The following is a 21,367-nucleotide window of genomic DNA, read 5'->3' on the forward strand; positions in this document are numbered from 1 at the left end:
ACTAGTATTGACAACACAAAATATGTAGAAATCTGAACAAAGACAATACAGCAGGTGTAACACTTAGGAAATATTTTATTGAATTGTGGCATTTAAATAACTCTAAAAATGTATTAATCTGTTGACATTTAGAACACAAAACATTTACAAAAAATCAGTGGTCCATTGTCATTAAACATTAAATAGTTCAGTTGATACATCACCAGTTTATAAAACTGTACAAACAAAAATTCATCCAACGAATTCTTTTAAGATCTTAGTTTCTCTTTGGTATTTCAAGTTAAGATGAAAAATGTACAAAATAACATCTATGATCCCTTTGCATCACAGCTTACTAGCTTTAAAAAAAAAAATGTTTATATACCTCTGTACTCACTAAAGGATTGGATCCCAACCCACAAGACTGGAAGATGAAATATTGTCTTCAAGGTTGTTCAACTCTGATAGGTTTGTCTATTTCACTCAAAAGGCCACTTACTAAAATTCCTTGCACATGGTAGAGAGAGAAAGAAAGAGAGAGAAAGAGGGGTAGGGATGGAGAGAAATAGTTCTCAAGCTTTCAAGACATGAAGAACGCCAACACGTCTTGATAGCAGTTAGCCTTCACTACAATGTGCTACCTCAACATCAACTAAATGTCCCAGCCAAAGAAAATGCACTGTAGCTTCAAAGGGCATTAACAAACTCTAGAGTTGGCTGGAGAATAGGCTGCTATGGGCAGAAAACAGTAGGTTTCGGATTAAGCAAGGGCAAGGCCAAGGCCAAGACAAAATACAAGTTAGCCACCAAGAACATTGCCCAATATCTTTCTCACAATAGCAATAAATGCAGTTAAATACTCCTGATTACTTGTATTCCTATCAAATATATTAGTGCTATCTGAAAGAAATGATCAGAAACAAATTCAGCTTTAAATTGTATTTTATTTTTTCAAAATGTTGAGTAAAACAAAATTATGGATTTCTACAGGGCTGTAGCTCCAAGACTTGTTCATTTATTTGTTCATTTTATTTGTAAGTCAGTGAAGAGGAATATTCAGGTTTTTGACCAGGGAGAGATGTGCCAGACAGACACTGATGCTTTGACCACTAATGCCTGTAGCTCTGATGCACTTATCTGCATGATATTAGAAGTTGCTGCCTTTTGCAAAGGCAACATGCAGAGACATACTCAATTCTGATTCATTCACCAGGGACCGTTAATTATTATAGTGCAGCACGTCATAGCTATTGCCAACAAGCTACTGAAAACAAGTGTTTATGGTTATGAATAAATTGAAATTACTTATATCTGTGAAGAAGAATGTCATTGTACAGGATTAGTAAACATTCAGCACTACTTCTGATCATATTATTACCTGAGCAAGAAAGGAGAACATGGACCATAGCAGCTTTGTTATGGCACCACCTATAAATTCAAATATAAACAGGCCTCACAGAATTGGCAAACAACAAGTATGAAGTGTCTCTTACATCTTTTTGGCTAAAGCACATTCTTACTTTAGCGCATAACAACTGTTGTAACCTACAGTGTTGAGTCATAGCTATTGTTTCATTAAATTTGAAACACTAAGCAAGTCCCATTGCATACCACATTTTACTTTACTGAGGATGGAAGGAAACAAAGGACAGAAAGGGAGACAAAAACAGTGGGCCAATAATCGAACATTGCCAGCCTGGGAGAACAGTAACCTGCTCCCTGGTATCCGGCTGAAACATTTAACTGCACTGTTGATTACTTCTTAAGCAAAACAGACTCAAATCTGGATCAGTCTCTCCATATTAATTGCTTAACAGTTTATTCTACTCTAATATAGAATGTTTATTATTTATCTATTGACACTTCAACCCAAATGCCTCATCTGATTGGATTTTCTCTGCTGACCAACCCTAATTCTCTTATTAAAGTCTAAGTGAACAGAGGTAACAGTGGCTAAGAGAACAAACAGGAATCTAGGGCCTTCCTATTTTGTCAGTGGATTCTGATTTCTAACTGACTACAATTTCTTAGCCTCAGCCACCATGTTACAGTTGCTAATCATTTGGGGCACCTGTCTTAACTGTGCCCTCCACTACCCCTGTCAGCATTGCTCTTGGGATCAACAGAATACTCAAGTCTCTCAAGTGCAACAAGGCAGCAATCCAAAGAAAGGAAATCCATACGGACCTCATATTACCTCAAATATTGCCCAGCTTTGTTGTTCTGTCACGTTCTTCTTAAAATTACAGGATAAGCTACGAAATAGCTTTTTAAAAACATAACTGTTAATCTCATGTAATCAAATATCAATTAACAATTCTTGCTAAAAGTTTCCAAATAGTTAGGAAATTCAATTGCCAGAGATCTGTTTAGTACATAATGAGAACTACTAAATGTTCTGCTTAAAATTTGATGCTAACAAAACATATAGAACATAGGTTGAATACAACTCCAGAATTTTGTATAGCTTTTAGGATACTTCTACTTTGAAATACCTCTTAAGGACAAATATTTGGTGGACATCAAAAGAATGACTCACTTACACTGGTCTGTCTTCAGTCCTGCTGCAATGGATGTTGGTTGTATGCTTAAAGAACAGAAGGAACAATGAACTGGCTGCACACATCACACCACAGCATAGTGGTCAGCTTATAATGTAGATCAAGTTAATGAGGCCCTGGTGCAGACAGAATGGAAAATGTCAATTCTAGAGCCAGGCATGGATAAGAGTAAGATAGTAACACAGAAGGTATACTAGTTAACAGACAAACTGCTGAGAAGGCACCAAGGAAAAAAACAAGGTTGAATGAACAGATTTACTTATATGAAAATCTGATTATGATATACATGCTGGTTAGCTTTCCCTCCATCTCCTAAACAATATTTCTAAGTTCAAAGCATCTACAATAACTTAGTACCTCCACTGTGCAAGCATCACAGACAATACAGCAGAGCATTACAGTGAAGGGCAACATTAAGTTTTGGAAGGGGTGGAAAAGACAAGACAAAAGTTCAGTGAATACTGCAATAAAAGCCCAAATCACGTTAGCACCTTTAAATTTTGTTTCTTGACAAAATACAAAAGCTTAGATGTGGCAGACATGTTAAGCTATTACATGTATCAGAACAGAGAAACAAAATTGGATGAACATATTAATTAGTAAAGAGGAAGGGAAAGGAATGAAGAAAGGAACCAGTGGAATATTTGTTAGATGGCCATCTCAGTCAAGGTACCTCTCCCATAATCTGTTTCTTTATCTCCCTTACTGCTTTAGTCATTCACACATCCTTCCTCAACAGTTCTATCTTTCACTTGGCTGAAATAATGCAAAATGTAACTCATTCATTACACTGGTACTTTCAGAGTTTGTTGGGCTGCTTGTTGTTACCCCTTTCCATACCCTAATTTTCCTGAAATTAATATAGGGGATGATTCTCATTTTTGTATTTATTTTAAACTCCCCCTACTTATCCTCAATTCATTCTTAAAATCCATTGTATCTTTTTCCAGTTCTAATAAAAGGTCATTGATCTGAAACACGAATTCTGCTTGTTTCTTCACCTCTGCTGCCTGACCTGCTGTGCATCTCCAGTATTTTCCATTTCTATCATTTTTCAATTCTCATGAAAGACATTGGGACAAAATGCCAACTTTCCGTCCTAATCACAGATTCTGAATGACCTGCTCTGCATTTCTAGCTTTTGTTTTCATTTCGATTTGAAACATTTAACTTGTATCCATCTTGATACAGAGTAAGAGTAACTAACAGAGTAACATGTTCTTGGATATTTTCAAACAGAATTGCTTCATTCACTCTTGTTCTGTAACCTTCATCATTCAAATGTTACCTGTTCCAGCTCATTGAATTTTGCAGTAAGTTAAAATAATTGAACATTATATTGGAACAGAAGTCAAGCTGAACAGACGCTGCCAACTCAGGCAGTTAAGTATATCAGCTTGGAACTGTTTTTGGAAGTGAACACAGATCTTCCCAGAGCAGGCCAGTATTATGCTCAATAAGACGGAATTGTTAAATTCGGAGAAATAATGATACCCGTATTGACTTTAAATTTCAAATCGGGAATTGCATAGGATGTACTTGGGGCAAGGCAGCACCTACTTCAAACCCTCAAGAGTGGAACTTTCAACATTCAAATGTCATCAAACTTGTGCTTCAAATAGTCTTTCATGACTTTTGCAAGAGGAAGTTCATCCAGTCCTTTCAAATTTTGAAGGCCAATACACTGACGAATCCTAATTCGGCACAGATCTTGTAAACTTCGAGGCTGTCCTAGAGGGGGCAAAAAAAACCATTACACCAATGTCCCATGACATGTGTTAAAGATCAGTTGACCTAATGTTATGGAGGTAAATTGAAATGTTTGCTTTCTTTGGCCGAGGTTAGAGGACAGGTTGTATCAGTTGGCCGTATGTATATATCAGGATGATGTCTAATATTTAACAGCAGTTTTAAATATTTACCAAACTAGTGGCCATTGATTCGGTATTAAATAATAAATTGGACTAAATTTCACATTTAATTGCACCTTTGCGGATGTTTAAGGGTCCATTTTCTAGAGCAAATTTGAAGATATGGATTGTTGTTCTTTTTCTTGTTTCATGCTCATATTGTAACAGGATTTTGAAGGAATAAGGGTAGAAATTGTGGGGGTAGAAATTGTGGAGGCAATGGCCATAATCTGTTAGTATTCCCTGGACTGGAGAAGTTGCCATAAGACTGCAGAATTGCAAGCAGTATGACCTTATCCGATAAAGATTATGAAGATAATATACGCAATTACAGACCAGTTAAACTTTGGTTGTGGGGAAATGTTGAGAAGCAATTTTTCATATTAGAATGAGTCATCACTTTGGGGGAAAAAATTGATTAGGAAGAGTCAGCGTGGATTTCTAAAGGGAAATGTATTTAAATTGAAGTTTACTGAAGAGGAAAGGGTTGATGAGTATAACACCATTGACATGGATTTACAGAGGCGTTTGACACAGCACCACACAACACATTTGCGATGAAAGAGATAGTAGGAACATGGATACAAAACTGCTTGAGTGATAGAAAATACAGTAATGGTCAATGGATATTTTTTAGGTTGGAGGAAGGCTCATAGTGGAATTCTCAGGGCTTGATACTAGGACTCTTGCTTATTCTTATTTATATTTTTATATATACATATATCTGGATCTTGGTGTACAGGGAAAAACTTAGAAGTTTGCAGGTGACAGTAAACTTTGAAGAATTGTAGACTGCAAGGAGCAGAATGTGGAACTCTAAGGCCATATGAGCTTCAGTGCTTACGATGATGCATTTTGGCTGGAGGAACATTAAAAGGCACTATAAAATAGGGCACCATTCTAAAGGCAGTGCAGGGTCAGAGAGACCTGGGTGTAAATGTGAACAGATTGTTACCATACGACAGGTGAAGACAGCAGTAAATAAAACGTTTAGTGTTCTCAGCTTTACTAACAGGGGCAGAGAGTCAACAGCAAGGAAGAAGTGATGTTTAACTTGTACAGAATACTTGTTGGACCTCACCCAGATTACTGTGTACATTATAGATGCCACCTTGTAGGAAAGAGGTGACTTCTTCGGGAGAATACAAATGATTTGTGAAAACAGTTCCAGGAATGAAGAATTTCAATTGCAAGGATAGATTGAGATTGGAACTGTTCTCCTTGGAGAGAAGATAATTAAGAGGAGATTTGATTTGAGGTTGCTTTCAATATCACAGACAGGATAGATGAGATGATACTGTTCCTGCTTGTAGAGGAATAAAACGGTAAGAGGGCATGAATTTAAAGTGATGTGCAAACAAAGCAAGGATAATGTGAGACAGAGCTTTTCACACAGTGAGTAGTTAGGGCATGGAATGCATTGGTGGCAGGTTCAACTCAGGCATTCAAGAGGGCATTGATGATTATTTAGACAGAAATGCTATGGACGGATCTGGGAAAAAAGATTGTCACAAGGTAACAGATCTGGTGCAGATGCAGAACGGCCTCCTTCTGCATTGCAACATTTCTGCAATTAGGACTGAGACAATAATTAGATGAAAGGAAGATCGGAATAAACAGAATTCGTGAACAGAATCAGTAACTTTAATCTATTTTGATAGATTATTAGAAGCTTTTGTGGATGTGTTCTATTCTCTTGAACAGCTTCTTCATGCAAGTATCAGAGCATGAACCACATGCTTGAATGTCATCTGCAGCATTCATTGAGGTTGGGACTGCCAATTCACTTGTATAAAGGCCAGCCCAGGAGGTTTTCTTTTCTTAAAAATCATTTTAAAGTGTCACACATTTACAGAGTCGTTAAGTCATGCAGCTAAGAAACATGTCCTTCAGCCCACCATGTCTATGCCAACCAAGAAACAACAATCTATAATACAACCATTTACCTGCACTTGGTCCATAATCTACAATGCCGACGTTTTAAATGCTCATCCAGGCGCTTCTTAAATCTTGCAAGAGTACCTGTCTCTACCACTCTCTCAGGCAGTGCATTCTGTATTTCAACCACCCTGCAGGCGATTTTTTTTTCTTTCCTCTCAAATCTCCTCTAAACCACCTCTCACCTTAAAATTATGCCCTCTTGTCTCAGGCATGTTTGCCATGAGGAAAAAGATTCTCATGGTCTACCCAAACTACACCTCTGAAAACTGTAATCAGATGTTTCCTCAGTCTCTTCTGTTCAAAGGAAAACAAATCCAGAGTAGTCAGTCTCTCCTCAAAATGGAGGCAGAACATCCTATAAAACATCCCAATGAATCTCCACTTCTCACTCTCCTCTGCAATGATGTCCTTCCGATAACACCATGAAAACTTCCTTGCACCTACATTCTACGCCCCAGCAGGCATCCCATTTACCATCTTCACTACCTTATCTACTATGTTCACATTTTGAGGGATCTATGGACATGTACACCAAGATACTTTGTTCCTCTGTACCGCCTAGGCACCTACCATTCATTGAGTCTATACTTCCCCTATTAGGCCTCCCAAAATGTATCACCTTGCACTTAAATTTCATCTGCCACTGTTCTGCTCAATTTACCAGCTGATCAAGAATTACATTTGATTTGATTTAAAATTAACAATACTTCAAATATTTTGTATAAATTACATTTCTACGGCACACTTACATGCGTGGCTTTGTTTCAAAAGATGAAAAGTTATTCTGTTTTGGTAAATTAATAGGCTTTATTTATAGTACAAGTCTTAGGTAATCTATAGGCTTTACAATGCTGTCTCCAAATAAGTGTCAGTGCACCAACTGATATTTGCCAACAAATTGAAAATAAACATACCAAGTTTGGTATAGTATCTGATTGGTCAAAAAAGAGCAAACCGGTTACAAATTCAGGTAAGCCACAGATATCTACTTGGGTTCATTAATGTTAATACCTCCCATGAGTTTTATGGGAGTTGACTCTTGATGTCCTACAGCTATTTGTATGATTGTGTAAACCAAAGTTGCAACAATGTAGACCGTATTCCTGTGTATCTTGAATTTTATCTCTTCAGCCTCTGACAGCAGACCAAATTAGTATTAGATAAATGCACTTGAATAAAATCAATACAAGTTCACTTCACTTCACACAAAAATACTGCATGTTAATTGGTTATAGGTTCAAGTCTGAATCCAGGACTGGAGCACAAATAAAAGGGTAACACTCCAGTGTGGCGATCACCCAAATTGCCAGAGATGCCGCCTTTAGAGAAGTTGATAAACCGAGGTTCTCGGCCCGTTCAGGGGGAAGTAAAAGATTCCTTGGCATTAGAATTATGGAATAACTAAAAGACAAGAACATCTTTTGGCCTGTCAGCTATCTGCCAGAGCAACTCGACTAATCCCAGTCCCCCTCCACCTTGCCAACTGCCCCATACACCACAAGTTTATTTCTTCAGATTCTCAATGAGAACTGCCCAGAAATTGAAAAAGGGGCAGTTTTGCTAGAGGCCTTCTGCAAAATATTCCACTAAATTACAGTCAGAAACTTCAGACTGTCGCCCAGAACAGTAAATCTAACTCCTAAATAGCTACATAAAAGGACTATTCCGCAGACACCACAATACACCACGCTCCCTACTTGTCCTATCACATTAATCCTGAACTTTCACTTCCCAAGCCCAAAGCCACCTTTGGCCACATTCCCAGCCACTCATTCACAAACACATCTCTTCATACTGAATATTTACACATACTTAACAGCATCTGGTGCTGGGAAGAGTCTGTGTGCAGATTCCTCTCACCCCACTCCTGAGCATTACTATGATGGAATTCATTCCGGAGCTGTCCATTCTGCATTTGAGGAGAAGCCAGGATCAGAAGACCTGGCCAAAAAGGTACAGGTACAGCAGGACGCAGAGACCGAATGGAAAATTCTCAGCAGCATTTTAAAAATCTCCACATTTCTTGTTAATTTATCCATGCAGTCTTAGTTAAATACAGAACATGGCAATCAGGACAAGTGGAAGTGGTGTTTCCTGATGCCTCAAGCTTTCAAACTTAGCAATGAGAAAACTATGACTTACTTGTAACCTCTTGTAAGAAATCTAAGCAGGGTCTGCTGGTTCCAGATAGACTTACAGAGACAGCCAGAGGAGTCTGTCCCTCATAGTTCCTTGTGTTACAGTCTGCACCATAGTTATGTAACATCCGTGCACAAAGTACGTCATCCTTTAGTGCAGACAAGTGTAACGGAGTTTGTCCATCCTCCATCCTGCCAAGGTTTGTGTCTGCACCTCTTTGAAGAAACATTCGACAATATGAGTGGTTGCTTTTGATAACTGCATATCGCAGCAGGAAACCATTCTGAATGTCAATGTTGGCATTGTGATCCAAAAGAATTTTCACACAGCTTGAGCGCTCTCTGATAATGGCAAGTTGAAGTGGAGTTGTGCCTTTATCACTGAGTGGATCAACTTCAGCTTTAAATTCCAGCAGCAGTCTGACAAATGAGTCTCTGCCATAATGGGCAGCCACATGGAGAGGAGTCCATCCGTCATTGCTTTTAGCATTGATAATATCAGGTCTATGCTCCGATTCCAACATCAACCTTGCAATCCGTGCTCGGCCATGCATGGCTGCATAATGCAATGCAGTGAAGCCTCCAATTAAATCTTTAACGGTGGGATCAGCTGGAAAAAAAAAATCAAAAACAATTAAAAATGGTAGTATCAGGACTTTTGTTTTTAAATGAAGGAAAAAAAAACACTGAATCAGTACTTAATTTAAATAAAAGGCCATGTTCTAAAACTGTAAAGTTAAAAAAGGTTTGAAGTGATGGTTTCCAGGGATAGAGAACTCTAACTCCAAATGGTTGGTTCTTAACTTCCACAAGCAGCCGAACAGGCCTTTCATTTCATGGACAATTTGGGATGGCTAACAAATTCTTGCCTCGCCAAACTCTATCAAAGGATAGATTTGAAAAGTTGCAACAGGAAGAGCATACCTTTCATTCTTCTCAAATAACAATCTCAAAATAAGAGCTACAGAACAACACTATCACACATAATTTGAGCATATGCTGCTTAATTAGCAGTACGGAGGCAGCTTTGTGGTGCTGGAGCTTTCAGGTCAGGTGGTAAACAGAAGTCTGTATCCTCAACTAGTTGTTTACAGTTCAATGTCAGATCTGGAAAAAAAGCAAACTACTAAATTAACTAGCATGCTTGTTTACATAATAAGAATTATACACAATGATTCATTTGATATGGTTTACCAGGATATCCTGAAACTTGATAACGTTCTACGTGAACACATTTCTTTCAATAGTGATCTTTGCTGGACAGCTTCAAAGCTCGCTTGAGTATCGCTCATCGTTAAAAGAATAAGTGTGGCAGGCTTTCAACCAGAGATGATATTACAGTCAAGATTGATCCATTCCCTATCCATTGTCCACACAGTCATGCTTCCAGTAGATACAGGTACCCTAACAGTACAGAGTACAATATCATAGTGGTCATATTACTGAACTAGTAAGTCAGAGGCTGGGAGAATGATCCAAAGATAAATTCAAATCCCTGCATAGTAGCTGAAGAATCAGAATTAAGTTCGAGAAATACAATAGGAATTGGGATTAGTAATTGTGTCCGTTATAAAATTCCATCTTGGAGAGAGTGACTGAACAATAGCAGTTAGACCTTATAGCAGCAGAAAACTGAAAGGCATAGCTAGAGAAGGTTTAAAAAAAAATTGCCAAGCAACATCACGGGACAAAGATGCCTAAACAAGGCTAGGAAAACATTCAGGTTTACCTAACTCTGACAATTTAGATTAAACAATTTTTATATCTAATTTTTACATACTAAAAGAAGCATACCGAGATGAAAGGGATTGCCCAGACATAAACATTCGGCAACTGGATTTAAAAACACCTGAAGTGACAACACAAGTAAAGGACTGGTAAGCAGCTGGCAATATTTTCCCTCTGCCAGTTCTTTGGTGTATAATAAATAGTGATAGCAGGGCAGCTCATCTCATGCAATGCATATTCTTTAGAAGTGATTACAGCTTGATAGAACAAAAATTGGACAGGTATGCCCATAACTAACAAATTTTAAGTTAAATAGCCTGCAACTCTATGTAACAGCACTGAGTTAACCAGCAGCTCAAGACAGCAGCACATGAGTAAGTTCTCACAGACAATTTTTTTTCTTTATTCATTCACAGGATAAGGGTGTGGCTGGTGAGGCAGCATTTATTGCCCATCCCTAATTGCCCAGAGGGCAGTTAAGAGTCAACCATATTGCTGTTGGTCTGGAATCAGACGTAGATTAGAACAGGTAAAGATGGCAGTTTCTTTCCCTTAAGGACATTAGTGAGCCAGATCGGTTTTTCCCCAATCAGCAATGGATTCATGGTCATCATTAGACTCTTAATTCCAGATATTTACTAAAATCAAATTCCACCATCTGCTGTAGTGGGATTTGAACCCCGGTCCCCAAGACATTATCAGTCCAGCGATAACACCACTAGGCCATTACGTCCCCTAAAGGAAGAGGAAATGATTGTTAGATAACAAAGCGTGAAGCGGGATGAACTCAGCAGGCCAAGCAGCATCTCAGGAGCACAAAAGCTGATGTTTCGGGCCTAGACCCTTCACCACAGCGGGGCTAGGCCCAAAATGTCAGCTTTTGGGCTCCTGAGATGCTGCTTGGTCTGCTGTGTTCATCCAGCTTCACACTTTGTTATCTTCGATTCTCCAGCGTCTGCAGTTCCCATTATCTCTAGGAAATGATTGTTAGCCTTGACAGAGCTACCCACAACTCTCAAATGTGGGGAAAAAAGCACCTACTCTACAACACAGGGGTGCACAACAGACTTATAACTCAAGTGAAAATCAGGCCGAATATGGAAAGTTCAAAGGAGAAGAAACAGGAAAAGAATTTGGTGAAGATTTGTGGGAAGCCTTTAAAATCCTGCAGACGATAACTAAACAAAGCAATAACATGGGAAATAAAAGAAATATGAAGATAAACTAGCTAGTAATATAAAATGAAGATTAACAGTTTTTTTAAGAAATCTAAAAGTAAACAAAGGCAACAGTGGACTACTAGTAAATGAGGCTGAGAAGTAGCAAAGAAATGGTGGAGGAACTAAATATTGCATCAGTCTTCAAGGCGGAAGAAACCAGTACTTTGAGAGAAGTGGGTGGGGGAGGGGGTGCAGAGGTCAGCAGTGCTCATCATTAAGCAGGTGCTGGGGAAGCTGAAAGATCGAAGGCGGATGAATCACCCGGAATAGACGGACTACAAAACTGCTTATGTAACACCCCTATTAAAGGGAGGGAGACAGAAAACTATAGGCCGAATAGCCTGACCTCAATCATTGGCAAGATTTTAGAGTCCATTATTAATGATGGGATTGCAGAGTGCATGCAAGTGCGTGGCAAAATAGGGCTGAGTCAGCACAGCATCATTAAGGGGAGGTCATGCCTGACAAATCTGATAGAATGCTTTGAGGTGGTAATTAGCAAATTGGACAAAGGAGCACGAGTGGACGTAAACTTTTGGAATTTCTAGAAGGCTTGTGACAAGGTGCTGCACAGGAGGCTACTAATTAAGATAAAAGGCCACAATGTTAGGGGCAAGGGACTTACATGGATAGAGGATTGGCTGGCTGACAGAAGGTCGAGAACGAGGATGGCAATGCGTGACTAGTGGAATTTTGCAGGGGTCATACTATACGTTAATGATCTGGGTGAAGATACTGAGGGCATTGTTGTTAAGTTTGCAGATGACACAAAAACAGGTGGAGGGACAGGTAATGTTGAGGAAGTGGGAAGGCTGTGGAAGGACTTAGACAGGCTCAAAGAGTGTGCAAAGAATTGGCAGATGGAATACAATGTGGAAAAATGTGAGGTTATGCTCTTGCTAGGAAGAATAGAAGCATGGATGATTTTTCTAAATGTGGAAAGGCTTGAAAATCCGAACACAAAGGGACATGGAAGTCTTATGGTTAGCATGCAGCTTCAGTTGGCAGTTAGGAAAGCAAATACTATGTTAGCAGTCATTTTGAAACAGCTAGAATACAACAGCAGAGATGTACTGTTGAAGCTGGATAAGGCTCTGGTGAGACAGCATTTGGTTTTGGGCCCTGTATCTAAGGAAGGTGTACTGGCATTTTTGGGGGCCCAGAAGTAGTTTAAAAGAATGATCCCAGGGATGAAGAGCTTGTCGTGAGTAGTGGGTGAGGGTCACTACTCAATGGAGTTTAGACACAGTGGGTGGGGCATCTCCTTGAAACTTACAGAATACTGCGGGGGCTGGATATAGTGATTGTGGGGAAGACGTTTCCAATAGATGGAGAGACTAAGACCTGAATGCACAGCCTCAGAGTGAAGGGTCGACCCTTTAGAACGGAGATGAGGCAGAATTTCTTCAGCCAGACGGTGTGAATCTGTGGAAATCATTGTCGCAGAAGGCTGTAGAGACCAAGTTACTGAGTATATTTAAGTCAAAGACAGATAACTCTTGATTCCCTTACTAATCAAGTGCCTATGGAGAGAAGACAGAAGAATGGAGTTGAGAAACATATTAGCCATGATCAAATGTGGAGCAGGCTTGATGGCATGATCAGTCTAATTCTTCTCTGATATCTTATGGTCTTAGATAAGAGAGTATTAGAGATGCTTAGAGCATTAGAAAACACAAAAGTTAATTCAAATATTTTCTGCACACACGTAAGTAGCCAAACGGTGGTAAAAGGAGGCATGAGGTTGATTAGGAAACAAAAAGATGATTCAAGCACGGAGACAAAAAGGTTATCTAAAAAAGTCATCAGACTTGAGACAGTAACTTTATTCTCTCCCCACAGGGCCTGTCAGACCTGCTGAGTTTCTCTAGAAATTTCTGATTTTCATACAGAAAGTATGGTTGAGATACTGACTATTTTCTATTTGTCTTTACCAAGGAGGATGCTGATGAAAAGTTAAAAAATCACCAGACAAATCATTAGTCCCAGCTTCTGCGTAATATTCCAGTGATATAACTACTATACTATTATTGCAGAACTTGAAGCTGTTACAGATGACACACAACTACTAATTGAGTAGCAATGCTCGGGAGGCAAGATTTAGAAGAGAACAGATATCAATGAGGGTTGAAAGGCTGGTGATCATAGACATATAAAACAAAAGGTCATGGAGGGATTTGAAAATAATAATGGGAATTTTAAACCAGGTATTGCTGTCCAAGTGAAACACAGACCAACAAGTAGGAGTGTGATATGGGCAGAGTTTTGGATAGCCTCAAGTTTACAAAGTTAGACAGGTGCTGGGAGAAAGACAGAGTAAGTAATAAGGTGACAGAATTTGTTGTGTAAACTGAGAACATCAATTTCAGTTGTCTTGATATTTAGATGGAGAAAATTTCTGCTCAACCAGTACAAGCAATGAGATAATTTAGTGATCATGGAACAGTCGAGAGAGTTGCTGGTGAGGCAAAGCTGATGATCGGTGAACAAATGCTTTGTTTTTGAACGATGTCCCCTTAGGAAGCATGCAGATGACAATGAGATGAGGGTCTTCAGGGACGAAGCAACAACAATCACCATTGTAGATTATATTAGATAATTAGACAGCTAATGACAACCGATGTTCCTCCGCCAATTCATGGATGTGGAGAGCATGTGGTGTGATCACTAAGTCAAGGTCTGCAGCTAGGTTGAGACTATGCAGGAGAGACAGTTTACATTTGATATAGTATCTCTGTGATCTTGATTAGAAATGGAGGCCTCGCTAATTTTCATCACATCCTCCAACCTGATCCCAATGGCTTGGTACCAAAATTAAATGAAGAAGCCTGTTGGGTTGTCAATTCACTGGGTCTGGAAGGCCTTTCAAGGAAAGGATATATTGTCCTTCCCCAGTCTAGATTACCTTTTACTGTCATCCCACACTATATGAGTCATCATCAATACTCAAACGGCAACGCCAACCTACATGAACTGACAACATTTCATGAACAAAACACGCAAAATGAACAGGCCTACAAGTTTTTAATATAAAAACAGTCCTTCACTTAAAAAGATAATTGCCTTTTTGGCTCAAATGTTCTAATGTGCATCTCATGGAATAAATTATTTTATGATGACCATCACTTAGCTAATACGACAACTGATCCCGCAAAATAAAATGGGAAGCATCCAAAAGTGAGATAAGAGTCCAGAGACAGTATGTTCCTGTTAGGGTGAAGGGCAAGGCTGGGAGGTGCAGGGAATGCTGGATGACTAGACAAATTGAGGCTTTGGTCAAGAAAAAGGATGCATCTGTCAGATATAGAGAGCAGGGATCAGATGAATCCCTGGAAGATTATAAAGGCAATCGGAAAAAGAGAGAAATGCCTGTCCAAGGCTTTACCATAGTCCATGCTGACAATGTCTACTGCTCTGCCCTGATCTATCCTTTTAGTCTCAAAAATGTCAAGTTTGTGAGACATGATTTCCCATGCACTTAGCCAGGTTGACTATCCCTAATCAGTCTTTGCTTCTCCAAATGCATGTAAATCCTGCCTGTCAGGATCCCCTCCAACAACTTATCCACCATTGATGTCATACTCATTGGTCTGTAGTTCCCAGGTTTCTCCTTACAGCCTTTCTTAAATAAACATTAAATAAACATTAGCACCTTCCAGTCAGATGGCACTTCACCCATGGCTGTAGATGATACAAACATCCCTCTATTTTAAACTGAAAGCAAACTGTAAAGCTCTCTGCATCAAACACCTACTGAAGAGGGGCAGCATAAGGTTAGAAACAAAGTAAAGCTCGCCCTACTCTTTTCAACTGAAAGTAAAGCTCTTTGAACAACCCCTCAAGAGACACAGTAACAAAATATAAATTAACGCTCATAGAAACTTATTTAAAGAAAGGGAAACCTAAATTAAATAACATTTTCTGGAGTGATGATGTACCCTAGCCGCTCTAATAGACCTCTGTCGTACCGGTCAGCACCGTATGCTCCCTCTCCAGAACCACCTGAGCATGGACATAACCGCAAAATAGCAGCAAATTTTCAGGAGTAATAACCCCCCCCTCCACTGTCTGCTGCCTGAAGCGGTTAATAGCCACTTTGGCCAGACCTGGCAGCAGACCCATGACAAGGCCCTTTGACCTGTCTGACCCTGTCCACACGAGGTGCCCACAGATCAGGAATGTAGGGCTAAAGTGCAACCAAAATGTAAGGAGCAGCCAGTAAATGTTTCCTTGTCCCAGAAGGCAACCAAACAAAGAAGAACTACTGCAAAAAAAATTACTGCACTCCATGATCCTTTGTTTATCATTAACATGCTGAAAAAGCTGAACAGTCTGGTTGGCATCAAATAAAAGTCGGATTATAGGCCATCAACTGGAGTCTGTGCTGCATGGGCAAAAGTAGATAAAGTTTTAGGCATTGAAAAGTTAAAAATTTTGCAATAATTAATATCAATTACTTCAATATTAATCAGAAATGGAAACATGGCAATAGAATGCAAATGGATAACCACAGTGCAAGACAGGAGCTTGACACAATACATCATTAGAACTGCACATCTAGACTTGACTGTCAAATGGTGGGCTCAACAATTTTAGAGTAATCAAACATACACAGCGAGCAGCAGGAAAATAGGATTTCAAAATCAATTTTAATTGGTTGTGGGACAGAAGGATAAAAGAACAGCAAAAAGATTTGAACAATGTATTATTCAATCTACAAGACAGACATGTACAGCAGTTAAATTTGCAACTCCAAGGCAGGACGTCTCAAATAACTCTGAAATTAATAGAGATAATGGGAACTGCAGATGCTGGAGAATTCCAAGATAATAAAATGTGAGGCTGGATGAACACAGCAGGCCAAGCAGCATCTCAGGAGCACAAAAGCCGACGTTTCGGGCCTAGACCCTTCATCAGCTCTCTGAAATTAATATCCATTTTTAAAAGAATCCAAGAAACGACAAAGAAATTTTAAAAAGCATTGTGGTGCATAAAATAAAAGAAGGAAAAATCCAAGAAGTGTTAAGTAAGGTGAAATGGCTAAAAGGAAAATGATTGGTTAAGACAGTTAAGGGTAAGTTTTCCTGATCACTGCCTGGCGTAATTTGGACACACGGGAATACCATACTGCTGGCTCACCCTATTTAATGGCATGCATGGGATTTTCAAATAAAAGGGTGATGGTAAGATTAGGGAGGGGTATATTGATATTATAGGGCATGTCAATGCTAAAAAGGTGGTAGTGTTGGGTATCTTGAAAACCATGTAGGTAATTAAGTCACCTTGGCCTGATGGAATCTATTCCATTTTACTGAGGGAGGCAAGGTGGGAAATTGCTGTGGCGTTGACAGAGATCTCTCTATCCTCTAATTACAAGCAAGGTCTCAGAAGATGGGAGAATAACCAATGTTGTTCCTTTGTTTAAGGAAAGCAACCAAGGTAATGTAGGAAATTATAGACCAGTAAGTCTTACATCATTGGTAGGGAAATTATAGGAGAAGCTGCTTAGGGATAGGATTTACTTGCATTTGGAAAATAATTGACTTATTCGGGATAGTCAGCATGGTTTTGTTCAGGGGAAATCATGTCTCTCAAATTTGATTGAGTTTTTTAAGGAAATTACAATGATGATTAATGAGGATACAGCAGTGGACGTTGTCTTCATGGACTTTTAATAAAGCATTTTAAGGCTTCTCATGATAGGCAAGTCCAGAAGATTAAGTCACATGGAATCCACAGTGAATTGGTAAATTGGATACAAAATTGGCTTGGTTACAAAAGGTAGCTGACTAGAGGTCTGTAACTAGTGGTGTTCCGCACAGATCAGCTCTGGGACCTCTTTTGTTTGTAAAAATGATTCCATGAAAATGTGAGCAGTCTGATTAATAAATTGGTGGCATTGTGGATAATGTAGTAGTATACAGCAGGATACAGATCAATTGGAAAGTTGGGCAGAGAAATGGCAGCTAGCTTAATCTGGGCAAGTGTGAGGTGATGCATTTTGGGAGATCAAATGCAAACGGAAACTGAACAATAAATGGCAGGACCCATGGTTTTGATATTTAGAGAGACCTTGGAGTTTAACTCCATAGTTCCCTGAAAGTAGCAACACAAGCAAATAAGGCAGTAAAGGAGGAGTGCAGTATTCTTGCCCTCATCAGTTGGGGCACTTAGTATAAAGACTGGCAACTGTTTAAAACTTTAGTTCAGCCGCATGTGGAGTATTGTGTAGTTCCGATCACCATACAGTAGGTATGGAGGTTTAGGAGACTGTACAAATGAGGTTTTCAGCTTCAAAATCTCCCCTTCCCCCACTGCATCCCAAAACCAGCCCAGTTCATCCCCTCCCCCCACTGCATCATACAACCAGCCCAGCTCATCCCTGTCCCCCACTGCATCCCAAAACCAGCCCAGCCTGTCTCGGCCTCCCTAACCTGTTCTTCCTCTCACCCATCCCTTCCTCCCACCTCAAGCCGCACCTCCATTTCCTACCTACTAACCTCATCCCACCTCCTTGACCTGTCCGTCTTCCCTGGACTGACCTATCCCCTCCCTACCTCCCCACCTATACTCCCCTCTCCACCTATCTTCTTTTCTCTCCATCTTCGGTCTGCCTCCCCCCTCTCCCTATTTATTCCAGAACCTCTCCTCATCCCCCTCTCTGATGAAGGGTCTAGGCCCAAAACGTCAGATTTTGTGCTCCTGAGACGCTGCTTGGCCTGCTGTGTTCATCCAGCTTCACACTTTATATTATCTTTAACAGGATGTTGCCTGGATTGGAGTGTATTAGCTACAAGAAGTCGGATAAACGTGGCTTGTCAGAGGCTGAGGTATGCATAACCATAGTAAACACTGACCAGGCAAAACTTTGCAACTTCAACATCCATCAAAAAAATCTATGTAAAAGCATCAACATACCTCCTAAAATCAATGTAAAAACGTACAGTAAGTAATAATGACAGAACACAGAAGGTATGCACATCATGGTTATATTTTATTTACAACATAAATACTTGGGCATTGTATTAGATCTTGGTATGTGAGGTATATAATGTATGCCGGTTTATCAAGAGTGCTGGTTACAACAAGATTTGCTGTGTGCAAAACTGAGAGGCATGGATAGGGTGGACAGTCAGGTCCTTTTCCCAGGCTGGAAAGGTCTAAATCTCTGTCTCCTAGTATTGAAGTGCAAGAGAGAAATTGAAAGGCGATGTGCCATGCAAGTGGTTTTTTTAAACAGAGGGTAGTAGGTGCACGTAATACACTGACAGGGGAGGTGGAATAAGCAAATACGACGACATTTAGACAGACATGAACAGGAAATCGAGGGATATGGACCATGTGCAAGCAGATGGCATTAGTTTAAAATGACTTCATGATCAATGCAGAAAAGCTGCGCTGAATGCCTGTTCCTGTACTGTTCTATGTTCTGTTTGTACTGGCATTAGGCATGTGTCCCGACCCAAAATAAAGGCAAGCACATATATAGACACAAATGACAGTTTTCTCCGAGCTGAATTAGCTGCAAGGCATGTAATTGTTCTAGATATGCAGCAGACTTGGAGGGTTGGAGGGGTTAACATTTAAAAGGAATACTATATTCAAGTTAAAAGAAAACTTTAAATATTAGAATCAAGGATCATGGAACAATACAGCACAGAAAGATGACATTCAGATCATGCATGTACATGACTGTAAAGTCAGTTCTTTCAATTTTTCATTAATTCATGGGATTTGGGTGTCACTAGCAATGCCAGTATTTATTGCCCATCTCAAATTGACTCTTAACTGACCTCTAGGCAAACACTTCGCTGTGTGTCTAGGGTCACACATAGGCCAGACCAGGGAAAGTCGGCAGTTTCCTAGCCTAAGAACGTTACTGAATCAGATGGATTCTAGTATTTCCAGCAATATTCCACAGTGGAAAAGGACTCTGAAAATTTCCCTCCTCATCTAAGGCAGATGCTATGTTAGAACGATAAACCGTCGTAATGCTATTACCACAGATAAAATTTTCCAGGGATCTTTTTCATTTTTAGTGGTTCTTTTCTCATTCTCAATTATTTTATTAGATTATGCAGGAACATTAGCTTCTGTATTTGTACATGCGTATTCTTCTTCAGGTAAAGATTATACAGCTACCAAAGAACGCAAACATCATTAAACATCACTAAATATTTTAACTTGAATCTCAAATTAACAAAAACCAACTTATAGAACGGTAAATAAATCTCTAAAATGCAATCTATAAAATGAGTTCATGAAGGAATGACACAGATGGCATTGAATGGTTCAGTTTAGTAGATGAAGAAGTGAGCCAGGAGGTTCTAATTGAAAATCTAATAGCCAAGTAAGAAACGAATGAATTCCAGGCCTTTCCTCAGGTTCAAAAAAATATTACGCTAGTTTTCATACACATACAAAATCAGCTCCACACAGGAATGGATACTGGCAGGTAGAATGAAAAGGTAAATCCTAAGTTATTTCTGAGGTGAAACAAAGTAGGGTCCATTAAGGACTACAGTGGTAATTTCATGTGGAGAGTACATAGAGTTCAAAATGAATATTGTCCATTGGTGTTCACTAACATGGGTATTCGGAAAGGAGTGAAGGATAAACCAGAAACTATAGATTAATCAGTCTAAACTCAGTGCTGAGGAAACTATTGGAAGCAATACTGAAGGTCAGAATTAATGTGCATTTTGAGAGACAGGGATTATTCAAGAAATAGCCCAGAGGTCACATCTGGCCAACCTGAATGATTTTTTTCAAAAGGAGTGGCCAGACCCACAGCAATGTGGTTGACTCTTAACTACCCTCAGCAATTAGGAATGGCAATGAATGCTGGCCCAAACAGTGATACCCTCAGGCGGTGAATGAATAAAAAACGGTTTATAAATGAAGACAATGCTTTTGATATAGTCTAAATGGGCTTCAACAAGACTTTTGATGAAGTCCTGCATGGGAGACTGATAGCATAGCTAAGAGCCCATGGGATCCAAGGAAATCTGGCAAATTAGATCCAAAATTGGCCAAGAGACAAAAGCAGAAGCTGATGTTCAAAAGGTGTTTTCCAACTAGAGATCTATGCTCAGTGAAGTCCCACAAGAGTTAACACTGTGTCCCTTGCTGTTTTTGTGCGTAAATGATGTTGTGGCCATTTCGGAAACATGGATAGAGGAGGGTAAGGAATGGATGTGGCAGGTTCCAGGGTTTGGATCTTTCATTAAGGTCAGGGAAGGTGGTAAAATAGGGGGAGGTGTGGCTTTGTTAGTCAAGGATAGTATAACAGTGGCTGAAAGAACTTTTGACGAGGACTCGTCTACTGAGGTGGTATGGGCTGAGGTCAGAAACGGGAGAGGAGAGGTCACACTGCTGGGAGCTTTTCATAGGCCTCTGCAAAGTTCCAGGGATGTGGAGGAGAGGATTTGCAAAACGATTCTGGGCAGGAGTGAAAGGAACAGGGTGGTCATTGGGGGAGACTTTAACTTCCCCAACATTGACTGGAAATGCTATAACTCTAGTACGTCGGATGGACCAGTTTTTGCCCAATGTGTGCAGGAGGGTTTCCTGACTCAGTACGTCGAAGGGCCGACAAGAGGGGAGGCCACACTGGATCTGGTACTTGGTAACGGACCAGGCCAGGTGTTTGATTTAGTGGTAGGTGAGCACTTTGGAGAGTGTGACCATAATTCGGTTACGTTTAGATTAGCGATAGAAAGGGACAGGAACATGCCACAGGGCAAGAGCTATAGATGGGGGGGGGAAGGGCAATTATAATGTGATTAGGAAAGACTTAGGAAGCATAGAATGGAGTAGCAAAATGCAGGGGATGGGGACAATCGAAATGTAGAGCTGGTTTAGGAACAGATATTGTATGTCCTAAACAG

The 21,367-nt window shown here is 39.8% G+C and overlaps 1 protein-coding gene across 3 annotated transcripts in view; it reads right to left on the minus strand.

The window, feature by feature from the left end:
* Positions 1–91: 91 nt before the first annotated feature.
* The window catches only part of asb7 (ankyrin repeat and SOCS box containing 7), a 71,304-nt gene continuing 50,028 nt past the window's right edge, over positions 92–21,367 (minus strand). For 2 of the 3 annotated variants that reach the window (XM_048563079.2, XM_048563081.2), the window contains exons 4-5: positions 8,534–9,139; positions 92–4,271 (exon numbers count right to left, since the gene is read on the minus strand). In XM_048563079.2, coding sequence (XP_048419036.1) covers positions 4,132–4,271; positions 8,534–9,139 — 746 coding nt within the window. In that variant the 3' untranslated portion in view covers positions 92–4,131. The remainder of the gene's footprint in view (positions 4,272–8,533; positions 9,140–21,367) is intronic. The other variant, XM_048563082.1, reaches the window with a different exon arrangement.

This window comes from Stegostoma tigrinum, chromosome 33 (assembly GCF_030684315.1).
Source record: "Stegostoma tigrinum isolate sSteTig4 chromosome 33, sSteTig4.hap1, whole genome shotgun sequence".
In the NCBI taxonomy this organism is placed as follows: domain Eukaryota; kingdom Metazoa; phylum Chordata; class Chondrichthyes; order Orectolobiformes; family Stegostomatidae; genus Stegostoma; species Stegostoma tigrinum.